This window comes from Neophocaena asiaeorientalis, unplaced genomic scaffold (genome assembly GCF_003031525.2).
Source record: "Neophocaena asiaeorientalis asiaeorientalis breed wild unplaced genomic scaffold, Neophocaena_asiaeorientalis_V1.1 scaffold31, whole genome shotgun sequence".
NCBI classification, from domain to species: Eukaryota; Metazoa; Chordata; class Mammalia; order Artiodactyla; family Phocoenidae; genus Neophocaena; species Neophocaena asiaeorientalis.
In genome coordinates this window covers 2,632,231-2,650,052 of record NW_020175320.1, presented here as the reverse complement: position 1 = coordinate 2,650,052, position 17,822 = coordinate 2,632,231, and the positions used below count along the sequence as shown (strand labels likewise).

Here is a 17,822-nt window from a genome sequence, read left to right as displayed (position 1 = left end):
TGGCTTGGTAAGCCTGGAGGGGAAAAAAAGAAAGCTAAAGCTTTTTTTTACCCCAAATCACCTACAGGGATCTAACTGACTCCCATAGGTGATTGTGACTCCTGAAAGTAGATAATTCTCACCAAGGGTTGGAGGGTGCATATGTTATTTGAAAAAGTCTCCCATCTCTTCAAGGAATACCAGCAAACAGTAAAATTAGCCCTGAAGTTATTTTGTAAAGTAATTCATATTTCTTTTTTCAATACAAAATCAGTTATATTTTTACAAATACAAAAATTTTAGTTGGAATTTACAGCAAAGATTATTCTAATATAGGCTCCAAGCCCACATCTTGCTAGCCTTTCTTTTATCACTGTGCACAACTGATCCCTTTCCCTCTTTATCAGACCTTAGGGGGTCCCTCCAATATGGATAATCTTTGACTTCAGGTGTGCATCTCTTAAAGAACTTGGGTTTATTCACTTTTCTTCAGTCTATAAATCTGTATTAGGCTTCATCATAGATACAGAATGAGCTCCCCACTGAAGTAGTCCTAAATTAGAGGCTTTGAGTAATATAAAAAGAAGAAATTCCCTACTTTATTCATTCTGCACATGTACGATTCCATAAAACCAGGTGTATTTTAAGGGTATGTAATATTTATATATTGAAATTTAGAGTAACAAAAAATAAAAGGGTTTTCTAATCTTTCCTAATTCAAGTGTGCTTCCCTAGTTGCTCCAAACATACCGAAAATTAAGTTGTCCAAAAGACCCTTCTTCAAGTCATTGATAATTTCAACTGTTCCTTATTTCCTACAAAAGCAACTTTCACTGTGTTAACAAAAGTACTGGGAAAGACTGAAATGTTAAGAACCCAGAAAATACATATCCTTCGATTAACATTCAGCACTCCCCCCAAACCAAATACAATTTTCTTTTATTTCCTTTTAAGCCAATAAACATTTATTGAGCACATATTATGTTCAAAACAATATCCTAGCCATTTAGAAAATAAAGATAAAGAAGCTTCAGTATGGTGATATGAAGGGTACACAACTAGCTGCAATATAAAAGGCAGAATAACTGCTTAAACTTATAAGTAAAAAGAAAGTGCTGAAGAGATGATAAACATTCACAAGGATTAAGTAGGGCTTCCAAAAAGAGCCATTAAAGACAGATGGTTTTCTGGCATGACAGATAGAGGGGAAGGCGAGCCAGGTGAAGGGGACCATGTACAAAGGGGAAGAGATGGAAATTATTTTTGTCTGAGAGTAGCAGACAGTCAAGTTTGGCAGACTACGGGGTAAAAACAGGAAATTGGTTCACAAATCAGTCTAGGAAGTAGGTGGTAGCTTAAATACAAAAAGTGCTGAAAGTCAAGGAAGAGTTAATATTCAATTTAATAGGCAATAGACACTTCACACAGCATACCCAAAGTGGAAACCTTCTTCCACCAACCTGCCTTTCTTCCATCTGTTTCTTACCTCAGGCACTGACACCTCTAGCCTAAGGCAGAAACCCAGAGGTCATCTGGGCTACTCCCTCTCTCTTATCCTCCTCTCCAGGTTCTTTATATTGTCTCTTTAAAAGCTTTGTTGCTGGGGGACCTTCAAGATGGTGAAAGAATAAGACGTGGAGATCACCTTCCTCCCCAAAAATACATCCACATGTGGAACAACTCCTACAGAACACCTACTGAACGCTGGCAGAAGACCTCAGACTTCCAAAAGGCAGGGAACAGATGCCCGCAGGCACCCTACATGCAGAGGCTGGGCCAAATCCAAAGCTGAACCCCAGAAGCTGTGCGAACAAAGAAGAGAAAGGGAAATTTCTACCACCAGCCTCAGAAGCAGCAGATTAAATCTCCACAATCAACTTGATGTAGCTTGCATGTCTGGAATACCTGAATAGACAAGGAATCATCCCAAAATTGAGGCGGTGGACCCTGGGAGCAAGTGTAGACTTGGGGTTTGCTTTCTGCATCTACTTTGTTTTTGGTTTTATCTTTATCTACGTTTAGTATTTAGAGCTTATTATCACTGGTAGATTTGTTTATTGATTTAGTTGCCCTTTTCCTTTTTCTCTTTTTGTGAGTATCTATGGGTATGCTTCTTTCTGTGATTCTGTCTGTATAGCTTTGCTTTTACCATTTGCCCTGGGTTCTGTCCATTTTTTGTTTTTTTTGTTTTCAGTATAGTTTTTAGTGCTTGTTATCATTGGTGGATTTGTTCATAGGTTTGGTTGCTCTCTTCTTTCTTTTATTACTCTTTAACGTTTTAATTTTTAATATTTTTTTATTTTAATAACTTTATTTAACATTATTATTTTTCTTTCTTTCTTTTTTTTCTCCCTTTTCTTCTGAGCCATGTGGTTGACAGGGTCTTGGTGCTCCAGCCTGCTGTCAGGCCTGAGCCTCTGAGGTGGGAAAGCCAAGTTCAGGACATTGGTCCAGCAGAGACCTCCTGGCCCCACGTAATATCAAACAGCAAAAGCTCTCCCAGAGATCTCCATCTCAACGCTAAGACCCAGCACCACTCAATGACCAGCAAGCTACAGTGCTGGACATCCTATGCAAAACAACTGGCAAAAGAGGAACAGAACCCCACCCATTAGCAGAGAAGCTGCCTAAAATCATACTAAGGTCACAGACACTCCAAAACACAACACCAGATGCAGCACTGCCCAAAAGAAAGACAAGATCCAGCTTCATCCACCAGAACACAAGCACGAATCCCCTCCACCAGGAAGCATACACAAGCCACTGAACAAACCTTACCCACTGGGGGCAGACACCAAAAGCAACGGGAACTACGAACATGCAGGCTGAGAAAAAGAGACCCCAAACACAGTAAGTTAAACAAAATGAGAAGACATAGAAATACACAGTAGAAGAAGGAGCAAGGTAAAAACCCACCAGACCAAAAAATTGAAGAGGAAATAGGCAGTCTACCTAAATAAGAATTCAGAGTAACAACAGTAAACAGGATACAAAATCTAGGTTAACAAATGGAGAAAATACAAGAAACGTTTAACAAGGACCCAAAAGAACTAAATAGCAAACAAACAATGATGAACAACACAATAAATAAAACTAAAAATTCTCTAGAAACAATCAATAGCAGAATAACTGTGGCAGAAGAATGGATAAGTGACCTGGAAGATAAAATAGTGGAAATAACTACTGCTGAGAAGAATAAAGAGAAAAGAATGAAAAGAATTGAGGACAGTCTCAGAGACCTCTGGAACAACATTAAACGCACCAACATTCGAATTACAGGGGTCCCAGAAGAAGAATAGAAAAAAAAAGGGAGACTAAGAAAATATTTGAAGAGATTATAGTTGAAAACTTGCCTAATATGGGAAAGGATATAGTCAATCAAGTCCAGGAAGCGCAGAGAGTCCCATACAGGATAAATCTAAGGAGAAACACGCTAAGACACATAATAATCAAACTATCAAAAATTAAATTAAAAAAATATATTAAAAGCAGCAAAGGAAAAACAACAAATAACACACAAGGGAATCTCCATAAGGTTAACAGCTGATCTTTCAGCAGAAACTCTGCAAGCCAGAAGTGAGTGGCAGGACATATTTAAAGTGATGAAGGAGAAAAACCTACAACCAAGATTACTCTACCCAGCAAGGATCTTCAAAACAATTAAGAAAATGGGAATAGGAACATACATATCGATAATTACCTTAAATGTAAATGGATTAAATGCTCCCACCAAAAGACACAAATTGGCTGAATGGATACAAGACCCGTATATATAATGTCTACAAGAGACACACTTCAGACCTAGGGACACATACAGACTGAAAGTGAGGGGATGGAAAAAGATATTCTATGCAAATGGAAATCAAAAGAAAGCTGGAGTAGCAATTCTCATATCAGAAAAAATAGACTTTAAAATAAAGAGACAAAAAATGGCACTACATAATGATCAAGGGGTCAATCCAAGAAGAAGATGTAACAATTGTAAATATCTATGAACCCAACATAGGAGCACCTCAATACATAAGGCAAATGCTAACAGCCATAAAAGGGGAAATCGACAGTAACAAAATCATAGTAGGGGACTTTAACACCCCACTTTCACCAATGGACAGATCATCCAAAATGAAAATAACTAAGGAAACACAGCTTTAAATGATACATTAAACAAGATGGACTTAATTGATATTAATAGGATATTCCATCCAAAAACAACAGAATACACTTTCTTCTCAAGTGCTCATGAAACATTCTCCAGGGTAGATCATACCTTGGGTCACAAATCAAGCCTGATTCTGCCTGCAGAATCAGTTAATAAATGAAAGATCTAATTTCACAGCTAACCTAGAAGTGGATATCTGTGGGATCAATCTGAATCTGTGGAGGAAAAGGTTGAAAAAAAAGTATTCACAGAAGTGAAGTGGATCAGAGGTGATCAGAGAACCCAGAACAACAGGGCAACAACATTGGAGTAAGTAAAAAAAAAAAAAAAAAAAAAAAGAGTCTGATAGAATAAGAGGCCTAGGAAGCAAGCTAAGAAGAGGTGAAGCATGTTCCACGACTGACATCTGCCCACAGCTAAGTTCAAAGCTATCACGTTCTGGTGGTGGGGGCATCCCTTGTATGTTCACCATACACACTCCCATGGGACTTGTGCTATTTTAATCAAATAGCTACCAGATTTTCTTATCTTTATTTTAATTTAAGAAGTGGCTTCCTTTTTCTCAACTATTTGTTTCTCAAGGAACACTATAGCTTAACAACTTTCCCATGGGAGCAGTTTTCTAGCAGTAAAGGAATGCAGAAATTGAATAATTCACTTTATTAGAATCAACTATACTGAATCACCTTAAACTGTAAAGCATTAGAGAGGCAGAATTAAGTTTATTTCTTCATCCTACAGTAAAAATAACATCTTTATACTTATTAAGCCTTGGACATATAAGTAGTTAAAAGACATTTACTTTACTAACTTTCAAGATTACTTGTTAAGATTATAGTCAAAACTCCAATGTTTGATTATAATCTACAAGAACACTATATGTGTGCAGACTTGTCTTTGAGATTTCCTTGGAAGCTTCAAGATTAATTCTGACATAAATTCTATTGATAGAAAAAACAGCAAGGATGAAAAAAAGAAGCTTGGAGATAAAACCAAAGAAATATAAGTAAATGGCATCATGCTCATTCAAAATGACCCATAAAAATGACAGAAATCAACCACAAACAAATGAAACTTGAATTATTTTCTGAAAGAAGCAAAGGAAATTATATTCTAGGAGGCTAAGAAGCCAAAGCAGGTCCTCTCCCTGCTACCCAGAAGTCAATCAGATCTCTCTGTAGAAATGAACCCTTTGGGCATCAAGGCATCTATTTTTTTTTTCCCTTGGCTAAAAGAGAGGAGAAAGAAATTATGCTGAGAGGGCAGTATGGCAGAGAGGTTCTGCATAGGAGTCAGGGAGAAAAGAAGGACATGGCGCTGAGAGGAGTAAGGATTAACAGTTTCCATCCAGACACTTGGACAAGGAGAGGAAGGAGATTAGGGGAAAAGCCGAAAGGGGTTGTTCTCATAAGCAACTTTATGTGATTCTAGGTACATGATTCATTGGGACCCATATGACAGAGTGAAGCACAGTTAGGAAGAGAGGTATTCTCCCCTCTTATGAAGGAGCCCAGTTCTGCTACCTTGAGGATTCGAAGCTTTAGAGGCATTGGGACCTTGGCATGTACATTTCTAGTCTTAAAATGGGTATCATTGGCAGTTACCTTCCACACATCAATAAGATGCAACCAGCCAAAATGGAAAAACATGGTGGATAGATGCTTTGGGGGCATTGGTGAGTCAAACCTCAGAGACTCCAAAAATTGGAGATGAAGAGAAGAGCAGCAGAGAAGCTTTGAAGGAAAATCTCCATTCTAGCATAAGTAAGTGAGGGCAATTATAAGAACCCTGGCTTGCTGCTACTAACAGAACTTCTTTTGAACTTTCAGCCACTGAGGAGATTGGAGGCCAGGGAATCTGATGACATAAGGAAGACAGGCATCGGGCCTACCACGGCCCATGCTCAAGGGAACTGGAAACTGTGAGGCCCCACAGAGGCTAGAGTATTATTCTGAGACTAGTTTGTGGTTTAGAAATTGGAAAGATCCAATTAAAACCATGGTAACTAGGTAATCTTACTCTCCCTCAACAGCAGGAGTTTGTGGATCTAAACTTGAAAACTGCTCCAATAGAACTTTCCTCCATGTCTCTATTTCTTTCTGTGTGTCTTTCAGCTTTGCACATGATATAACTGTTTAACGGTAGGTAACTGCATAACTCTCCCCAAAGTCAATTCCCCAAAGAGAGGATGGCAATTGGATCAATTCACCATCATCCCCCAGAGGCAGAGCTCTCATGACAGATTGCCTCACAGGCTTCTTGTCAACCTATAATTGTCAGTAAGACAGTTGCCCATCCTGATAAAGTCAGCTGTGATCAGGGTGGAAAGGTGACTAGTCGTTAGATGCAAAGTTAACAAACAAGGAACCCTTAAAAAGGAGACAATGGAAAGATAATAGTTTTTAGGGCTGTTCACAAATATTCCCATTCTCCTGGGCACAGGGCAAGATCACACATCTAGCATCCCCACTGACCACATAACTTTCTCTGACAAAAGCAATGTGAGTGGAACTGACATATGTCATATCCAGGTGGACATTTTAGGAGCCCTTGCAAGATTCATAATGTTCCCTTTCCCTGTTGTAACCATAGTGGAAATAAATATTGAGATGGAATCTACATTAGCCTGGGTCCCTGAGTACCTGTATTAAAGCAGAGACCCCCAGCCAACTCACATTAAAAATGTAGCTTGTACCAAATGTAAAATAGATAGCTAGTCGGAAGCAGCCACACCGCACAGGAAGATCAGCTCGGTGCTTTGTGACCACGCAGAGGGGTGGGATAGGGAAGGTGGGAGGGAGATGCAAGAGGGAGGGGATATGGGGATATATGTATACATATAGCTGATTTAATTTGTTATATAGCAGAAACTAACACACCATTGTAAAGCAATTATACTCCAATAAAGATGTTAAAAAATAAAATAAAGGGGAGGCATCCCTTAAGAAATGGGGGGAAAAAATGTAGCTCGAGCAAGAAACGAAGTTTTGTTAAGCCTCAGAGATTTGGGAGTTGTCTTATCACAGCATAGCCTAGCTTATGCTGACTGATAAAAAGTTGAGCAGATACTCTTCAGCTTGGCCCAATGAGTATTATAGAGTACATTAAAACCATTCCTAAGGGACTCCAAGAAATAGATGTGAAACACTATCGAAGTGGAAACCTTGAAAAGGCTAAGAGGTCCTATAAGAGCTAGAGGTGGGAGCCAGAGGAATAATGTTTATTACTATTGATCTAACTCTATATTCACCACTTGAAAACATGGGATATATTTACATCAGAAAATATATTTGAACCTTTGCCCCAAAAAAGATCTTCTATCTCATAGGAGATAACATTATAAGGAGTTTGTTATTGTTCTTATCTTAAAGTATTTTAAATTAATTCTTCTAGCTCACATTCAACATGAATCTGACACATAGCAAATTATATTTAGTGGTAAATAAGATTATAGACAGTTCCATTATGTAATGACTGTAGCATGATTTAGCAGTTTATATCTCCTTCAGAGAGTATACAACATAGAGATGTAAATTCTTTTCATTGCAATTCTGCATAAATAGACTTTCTGCAGTGCATTGCCAAACTTGGATCTTGAAAGTGATAAAGTACAGATGCCTACAGTTGCAATCATAAAAATGTAATTGCTGAGAAAAAAATTATTTCTGATCCATTGGAGGAATTTATTACAGAAGGATGCAACTGTGTAAGTTATCACACACAGAAAATGAAAGTGAATGATTGAAATATATCCTAGGCTGAACATCCCTGCAAAATGACCTAGTGATTTACCTGTCCCCAAGAGAAAAAAAAATAGATTAAAGATAAATCAAGTTTGGTGGGGAAGACTCTGGTAACTATAAAAAGAGCAGAATAAAGATTTATGAATAAATGAATTTAGAAGTCAGAGTGACATAATAGTATCTATGACCAATTACTCCAAAAATTAAAACATAATTTTGACTTTGAGTTATATACAGAGATGGTAAGTAATTTCTGTGAAACCTTGAAAGCAAAGGAATATAACATGAAGATAAATAATGATGAAAGGTGAAAAATTTTTAATGGGGTTACTAAACTGATAATATTATCTGGTGGCATTATGAACTTAAAGATCATTAACTTCTTTTAGAATGTTTTCCACTATAATCAAAGACTATATGACATGCTTAAAATAAACCATGTAACTATTTCAAATTAAACACTCTCTGAAAAAAAGGAATATGATGAGGTATTTACTATGATGCTATTCTAGGAAAAAAACCTTTAATATAATTTAATGGAATTTTTTACTTGTATTAATAGGTAATACATGATCAAAGTGACAGATACAAGAAGGTTATGCATCAAATCCAAAAAGGTTAGTTATTTTAAATTAATAACTTTGAAATGTACTGTTTTTTTATAAGGAGAAACCCATTATAATGAAAATCAAGAGTATATGCAAATAATTTTGATGTACAAAAATTCTCCTTTATGAGATAGTTCCTGAACATAGTAAATATTCTATAAATTATTTACATTTTTAATTTCATTTTACTTGAGTATTACGAAGATCTAGAAACTTTTCTTCTGAGATATTGGTGAAGTAGTACACCAAACTTCCTCGAAGATAAAATTAGCACTTACACTTTCATGTAACTGAGAACTATCTGGCATACAATAACTACTAATTTCTCTTCCCCTGACTCATTTATTTGCAGATCATGAAAAGTCTGAATCCAGGCATCACATTAAAAGCCCTCTAAAATTAGCATAATCACACTTTTCAAAAGAGTTAAATTTCTTCTAATCAAGGTTATCTTCACCCTTCAGGTAATTTTCACCCTTCTAATTTTCTAGGTGGATTCAATAAGTGTTTATAGATTAAATAGTTTTTAAACATGCCAGAAAAATACACCTATATTGTGAACAGCATACTCTTTAATGTGAATTTACCGAGAACACTCTCTATTGACTGCTGTATCAAGGTACTTGAATAAAACAAAATATCTATTGATTTCATTTAGAATATAAAAAGTAGTTTCACCATAATGATACTTTCTCTGTTCCTAAGAAATATGTCAGCAGCCTTTGTGATTAACAAGTCTTAAGTCCAGCTCTAATGTTCCATAGTTATAGTACAAATAAGGGTTATGCAGTGGCATTAATGAACTTGCCTTTACCAGCCATCTCCAAAATGAAGGTCATTTCCCCACCCCACCCCCAGTAATTGCACTGGAACAAAATCTGAAATAAATTGTGAGAAATCGTTTAATACCTTCTCCAAACTCTTCCAAAAAATTGCAGAGGAAGGATCAGAAAGACAAAAACAAATATATTATATTATATCCGTATTATATTATATCCGTATTATATATATATTATATATATCCGTATATTAACGCATATATGTGGAACCTAGAAAATGGTACAGATGAACCGGTTTTCAGAGCAGAAATTGAGACACGGAAGTAGAGAAAAAACACATGGACACCAAGGGGGGATAGCGGCAAGGGGTGTGGGGTTGTGGTGTGATGAATTGGGAGATTGGGATTGACATGTATACACTGATGTGTATAAAATGGATGAGTAATGCGTAATAAGAAAAAAAATTTAATTAAAACAAACAAAAAAAACATCCTTCTCCAAAACACTTGGTAATATATATGAAAAAGCATAAGAATTCTCTTATCTTGGCCACGTATTTTTACATTTAGTAACTAATTCTAAGGAAACAATTTGAACGGATGACAAAAATTTTTGTACAAAGATGTTCAGAAGAGCATTATTTATAATGGTAAAAAACTGAAACAACCTAAATGTCCAAAAACGAGAAGCTACTTTAAAAAACTATGGTGCAGCCATATAAAGGATAATTTAACAGCAGTTTTGTTAAATCTCATTCTTACAAAGAATGAGGAAATTATTAAAATATCATTTTAAATAGAAGAATGAGATAAAAGCTATAATGAGATAAAAGCTATATATACAGTACCATCTCCACCTTGTACATATATATATGCTTTATATATTTAAGATATACCTACATTCTTTAATATTATAAAGTACTAAGAAGATAACAAAAACCACCCATAATTTTACTGTACTGGAAGTACATGAATCACAATATTAATGTTTACCTCTTACTGTTAAAATTGTATTTTTTTATTTTCTGGTTTTTCATTGGGTTTTTGTTTTGTTTTGTTTTGCTTTTCCTATTTTTTTAGTGAACTCTATTAGAAAAACAATGAACATGTTTGTTTCTTTTTAACATGAAACCATTCTGTGGGTGGCTAAGATAGGGACTTCAGTGGAGTCTCAGAATCATCTAATAGCAATTTCATACCAGATATTAGTGTCTTTTAGATGCCAAAGTTCATGACTAAGCTATCATCAGTGAGGCACTTGTTTTGAATTGTCTTTCCAGTAGGAGATATCGACTGTGCTAAGTAAAAAAGTGTACAAAGCCTATTCTCAGAGCTACTCCCCTCCCCACCATCCACCTCACAAAGAAGACAAGCAGATTTTTAAATTATCAGACGTAAGGTCACTGTTGATTCTCACTTAAGAAACCCTTGAGTACTTCAAGGCCTTAGAAAAAGGGACAATCTGTCTTAGGACGTATGACGTAAGGTGGCCTAAAGGGGGGTTTCCTCGCAAATTTTGGGTTAAAATCAAGACATTTAAATCTATATTATAGTATAAGTTTCTTCAAGCTCTGCTTTAAGAAAAGCCAATGAATAAACTCTGGGCTTACATAATAAATAAGTCAGAGAATCACTATGCATATTATCAAGGAATTATTTACTTTATGAAAGACTTTATCACAGAATGCCTTAAATATCTGCTTTTCTCATACATTTTGGTATTTCAAAAATAATTTCCTATTTGACAAATGAGCCACCATGTGCTTTGGGGCAAGTTACTGAAATTCTCTAGGCTGTTTCCTCATCTATGTAACAAGGATGGTTTTAACCATGCTGCCTGCCTCACTCAGTTTTCATGACTATCAAACAAGATAATTTACATAAAGTTACTTTGAAAATTTCATACGCATATTATTACTTCTGTTGCTTTTAAAAGAGAATCTGGGGAGGAACTTTCAGAATTTCATCATTACTATTACTAAATACATACTTTTGTACACTTTAAAAACATTTTGAAGGACAATTTTAGATAACATATTCATTCTACAAAAATCAAATCTTTCCTTAGTTCATTATCTATTTTTCCTATGTTTTTTAGTTCTTTTTCAGTTACTAAATGTTGTAATTTCCATGGTATTAATACCTGGATTATGAGAGGCTCCAGCAGCTTCTCTACGGTGAATGTCTGGACCTGCAGATCCTGAGGATTGACACTCAGTGTGATTGGTGTTTCAGCTGACATGACTGCCTGGGCACAAAAACAAAAAGACACTTATTAATAAAGAAAAATACTTTCTAAAGGAAAGCACTAATGAAAATCATAGTGTACATGAGATTAGTATTCAAGCACCTCCTCCTGCTATCAGTTGTAGCCCTCAGAGGACCAGGGTGCCAAGTCCACCTACAGAGAAACAAGATATTCCCCAACTGTTCTCTTAGGTCATGCTTCTGGGCTTAGGTCCTCTGACAAATTAATCTACGCTAGTATGTTCATGACTGAAATAATAACCAGCCAAGGTGACTTTGCATTTGATCAGGAGTCTTAAGTGAAAAAGAATGGCTGAGTTGGTGAGACATATCTTACAGCAAGCAAATGCTTTGACTTCCATGAACTCATAGCACTGAGACAGCCAGAGCCCATATTTTGCCTATTGTTAATGACAACTCAGATGAGGAATCAGGTAGGAATTTGGAAGACAGGTGCTACATCTCTACAGGTGCTACGTCTCTATTTGTCTGGGGAATTGTTTGAAGGTTTTGATTTGGAGAAGAAAGTTCGAGGCAATTTACTTTCCTGTACAGAAAAAAAACTAATATAAATTGGCATCGTTATTATAAAATGACAAATCTGAGAAGGCATTGATATTTGAGCAAGACAAAATAAGAAAAACATTGCAAGCCATTCTTTAAGACATGAACATTAATCTTAAAAGTCGATGCAGTGAGATTTTTGCATAAGAATACATATATATATCAAACGACCATATGTGGAATTTCACAACATATCCAAAGTAACACATCCACCGTGAAGACTATTACCCAAATCACTAAGCCCACAGATTTGTATTAACTTGTTCACAGTCAATAATCACCCAGCAAGTATTTACTGAAGGTTCACGGAGATAAACAGTAAGAAACACATCTATCCTATATATAACTTAGCCTATTAAAAATAAACTTAGAGTCTACAGGAATGTGTGTTACTATCAATGCACAAATCTTTCCATTTAACTGTTACCTATTTTCTTTCAAAGTTTCCTATACTTGCAGGCTAAGAGAACATAAGAATCTGCCCCTAGAAAATATCTTGATATTCCCTACAATACTCATTGAAACTAAAACAAAAAAGAATTAGAATGTATTACTTTTACTTTAGTTTCTCTATTTATTATTTTAGATATAAGGGCAGATAATTGTTTTGTTTTTAGTTGACTGGTTGATTCTATGAATGGACTATGGATGGATAGATGAATGAGTGAAAGAATGAATGAATGAATGAGGACACATTTTCATGGTGTCTCTTTAATCCAGAATCAGTCCTTTTAAGACTCCTCTCACTCTCAGTGATTCTAGGAAAGAAGATTGTTCTTTTTCCTATACCTATGCCTCCAACCTCAAAGGGAAATCAGAATCTCAGGGTAGGGCCCATGTTCCCTCCCAACTTCTTCCCCTGAGAATCTACCCCCATTCTTCTCTGACCCTTTCTCAACTCCCACTGGTCTAGTTCCATAAAATCAGCATATCTTTGCTCTTCAACCTCTCCCACTCACTGGACCCTTCCCCTGGATCCATAAATGTGTTACTGTGTATAACCAAAGATAATAATGATGTCTTTGTGTACATGTAACTGAAAAGATCAGTGCTTCACCAAGGCCTTTCCACACCATATATCTGATACATGTGCTGAGAGAGATGCACAAACAGAGCCACCCTATAACAAAAAATCTTCCTTATTGGCTCTTATCTTAATGTAATCTAATTCTTAGATTAGTAATAACAATTTTTTTAAATAGAGGCAAATACTATAGAACCTAGAAGTCTTACTGCTCTCCAAATATTGGGCTGGCCAAAAGGTCTGTTCGGTTTTTTCCATAAGATGGCTCTAGTAGCACTTAGTTGTCTTTAACTTCATTCAAAACAATTTTGTTAGATTGTATGTGACAGCTGTCGTATCAGCGTGCATTTTAAAAAGGACATCAAAATTGGTGTATTTTTGTGTAGCCATTTTAATATTGAAGATGGAAGAAAAAAGGCAACATTTTCAGCTTGCATTTTAAAAAGGACATCAAAATTGGTGTATTTTTGTGTAGCCATTTTAATATTGAAGATGGAAGAAAAAAGACAACATTTTCACAATGTTATGCTTTATTATTTCAAGAAAAGTAAAAAAACAACCGAAATGCAAAAAAAAGATTTGTGCGGTGTATGGAGAAGGTGCTGTGAATGATCAAACATGTCAAAAGTGGTTTGTGAGGTTTCGTGCTGCAGATTTCTTGCTGTACGATGCTCCATGGCCGGGCAGACCAGTTGAAGTTGACAGCGATAAAACAGAGACATTAACTGAGAACAATCAATGTTATACCACGTGGGAGACAGCCGACATACTCAAAATATCCAAATCAAGCGCTGAAAATCATTTGCACCAGCTTGGTTATGTTCATTGCTTTGATGTTTGGGTTCCACATAAGTTAAGCGAAAAAAACCTTCTTGACCATTTTTCCTCATGCAATTCTCTACTTAAATGTAATGAAAATGTTCCATTTTTGAAACAAATTGTGACCAGTAATGAAAAACTGGATACTGTACAATAGTGTGGAATGGAAGAGATCGTGGGGCAAGCGAAATGAACCACCACCAACCACACCAAAGGCCGGTCTTCATCCAAAGAAGGTGATGTTGTGTATATGGTGGGATTGGAAGGTAGTCTTCTATTATGAGCTCCTTCTGGAAAACCAAACAATTAATTCCAACAAGTACTGCTCCCAAGTAGACCAATAGAAAACAGCACATGACGAAAAGCGTCCAGAATTAGTCAACAGAAAGCTCATAATCTTCCATCAGGATAACACAAGACTGCATGCTTCTTTGACGACAAGGCAAAAACTGTTACAGCTTCGCTGGGAAGTTCTGATTCATCTGCCGTATTCACCAGACATTGCACCTTCAGATTTCCATTTATTTCGGTCTTTACAAAATTCTCTTAATGGAAAAAAATTTCAATTCCCTGGAAGACTATAAAAGGCACCAGGAACAGTTCTTTGCTCAAAAAGATTAAAAGTTTTGGGAAGACGGAATTATGAAGTTGCCTAAAAAATGGCAGAAGGTAGTAGAACAAAAGGGTGAATACGTTGTTCAATAAAGTTCTTGGTGAAAATGAAAAACGTGTTTTTATTTTTACTTAAAAACCAAAGGCACTTTTTGGCCAACCCAATATATGCCACATGGCTACACTCCATGATTCTCTTACTGCAAAAATGGATATGTGAAGTATTCTTGAGAATAACAGGAATCTGCCAAAGACTGTTCCCAGTGACTTACCATAGAAATTTGTACATAGTCAAAATAGTGAATTTCAAATATGCTTATAATCAAATATACTCATAATATTTATAATTCTTTCATGTGTTTTCAGCAAAGTTTGATATTAAAAACAAAGATAATTATGCTGAAAGTTTCAAAGGAAATAATTATGACAAATCTAATAATTTAAAGCATTTAAATACAACTATATACTCCAAAATTGACTATACTATTAAAAACACTAATACATACTAATCACTTTGTGTATAGTATCGAAACATTTTCTAGTCAACTCAGGAAATTGATTTGGAGATCAAGGTAACAATAGGCAGAAAACTGTAGAATTTTGCAAATGAAGTCAAAGCAAGGTCAAAGTCCGACAAATTGTTAGACCTCTTGTAGCAATAACACAATGTGAATCCAAAACAAAAATTCTACTAGGGTGTGGATATTATACCCCAAAGCGTTTGCATTTTATAATCCACAAAATTTTAAGAGTTAGAAAGTACCTCCCAAACAATTCAAGGACACCTCCTACAGCGTCCTTCATTTCAACAATGTACTGGGCTTGGATGAATAGAAATGAGATGCTCACTATACCATTAGATGCCAGTGATTACTTTTATAAAGTTCTTCCTTATGCTGAGTTGAAATCTGCCACTTTTCAACTTCTATCCAATAGAGACAGTTTCATAAAGTAGGAAAGGTACAGGTTTGGAGACAGGCAGACTAGATTAAAATCCCAGTTTTCAGAATCAAAGGGAGGAAAACAAATCTCTTGACAGCAGTAATAGAGGTCTCTAGGGATAGTCCTTAAGGCAGAACAAAGTACCCATGTGGATCCTTCCCATCTCCCCAAGTTGTCTTTGTCCATAATGCCTGAATTTTCTTTACTCTACTTTATTCCTTGCTTTAAATCGAGCTTATAGCAATTTTAAATTCATTTAGTTAACAAGCATTTCATTTTTAAATGCAGTTAACTCTGAGAGGTCATGGGGGACACACATTCAATCATGCTTTGGAAGAGTACATGAGACCAAGGTGATGTGTCCTCCCAGAGCCCATATGTACCCTTTCTGACACACTCAGGATATCCAGTACCCCCAACTCTCTGCTCAATCAGCCCAAGCCTACTTCCAGTACCTATGCCAGCCTCTTCCTGCAATCCATCCTTCCAAGAGTGAATTACAACATGCCCATTCCTTATACCTGAGAGGTAGCCAAGAGGCAGCTGTTTGCTGATGAGTATGTATGGAGCTTGGACATGCAAGCTGGGCTGTCCACTTGCATGTACCCAAGGCCTCTCAAGTGCAAGACAGAGCCACAAGTAGAAAGAAAAGGAAGCTGACCATCAAGGTCAGGGGTGAGCTCCCCATCCACCACCTCATTCTAACAAGAAATTTCAAAGAGTACAAGAATTCTAAATACAGATCTATCCTTCCAGGTCACTTTGAAGGTATATTTCTCAAGGTAGAAAGATAGGAGGATAGAACCTACTTTAGTAGCTTGTTAGCTTGACTTGTAGCTTTTACATATGTAAGTATGGTATGCAGGCCTCCATTTTATACTTTCAATCTGCTCACTACAAATGCTAAGGATCAGCCTGCCCAAACTTTCTAGAACTCCATATCACCAAGTTCTTTCTTTTTGGTCAGATTTGCTCTTTCATTGTTTCCTCAATCTTCTAAGACATGCAGTTGACACAGAGGTAGGGTAAAAAGTCATCAGTTCTTCCACTTTTAGGAGAAGACTTCCAAGCTTCTATAACAAAATTACATCTCTTTTCCTCTCTTTTTTCCCCTCATTCAAATGCTCTCTGTTATTATTTTTTCCTTAAGTTTATAGGTTTCCATGCAAGAGTATATGTATATTTCTTTACTGTTTTTATTAAAATTATTTTTGTGATCATTCAACATTACATTCATGAGAAAATAAATAAGTATATAAACAATTTAAATACTCAAAAACACAACAAAATGCATATTGATGACCTGGGTGGTGGCGGCAGAAGTATACAGAAGTGGTCAGATTGTAGCTATATTGTGAGCCAATAGGAATTCCTGACATATTGAACACAGGATAAAAAGAACACAAGATATCTTTAAGTTTTTTGTCTGAAGCAACCGGAAGGATGGAGTTGCCAGTAACTGAGGTAGAGATTGCTGCAGAGAAGGAACAGGAAGATGAAGAGCCCAGTTTGGGACATGATAAATTTGAGATGCATGTTAGACATCCAAGTGAAGATGTTAAGTAGGCAGTTGGATATATGAGAGCAGAGTTTGGGAGAGAAGTCTGGGATGAAAATACAAATTTCAGAGTTGTCAACATAAAGGTGGATGGAATGAGACAACCAAGGAGGAAGCAGACAGGAAGAGACAGGTCAGAGTCAAAGGACTATTGTGAGTGAGCGGAAATATAGGCAGTGGTACTCAGAGGTTTATAGAATTAAGATTAGCCTTTGAGGGACTTCCCTGGTGGTCCAGTGGCTAAGACTCTGCACTCCCAATGCAGCAACCCCTGGTCAGGGAACTAGATCCTACATGCCACAATAAGAGTTCTCATGACACAATAAGAGTTCACATGCCACAACTAAAGATCCCATGTGCCGCAACTAAAGATCCCGTGTGCCGCAACTAAGACCCAGCATAGCCTAATTAATTAATTAATTTAAAATTGCCTTTGATTGAACTAGTAAAATATGGCTCTTCTGGCAGACCAATTAGAAAAAGGGTAAACATAGCCCAGTAGGTATTAGCAGGAAGGCCCCCAGTTTGTCCAGCAGAGGGAGGGCTAGATTTCAGCTCCACTCAGCCCCTGAGCAGGGCAATATGCCAGTGTGAGACAAACTGCTGCTCCCCTACTCCCATTGTCTGCTTTATAAAGATTCCTAAATTCTCCTACATTTCATCACCATTGGATCTCAGTAATTAAGAGCACTGGCTTTGAAGTTGGACTGCCTGGGTGAGAATCTAGGCTCTGTTCCTTGCTCACTGGTGACTTTAGACAAGCTAGTAAACCTCCCTAAATAAACATCA

The 17,822-nt window shown here is 36.6% G+C and overlaps 1 protein-coding gene across 1 annotated transcript in view; it reads right to left on the bottom strand.

Moving 5' to 3' along the window:
• The window catches only part of CTNNA3 (catenin alpha 3), a 1,528,699-nt gene that overhangs the window by 1,499,310 nt on the left and 11,567 nt on the right, over positions 1 to 17,822 (bottom strand). The window contains 1 exon segment of the mRNA XM_024765510.1: positions 11,411 to 11,515. Coding sequence (XP_024621278.1) covers positions 11,411 to 11,509 — 99 coding nt within the window. The 5' untranslated portion in view covers positions 11,510 to 11,515.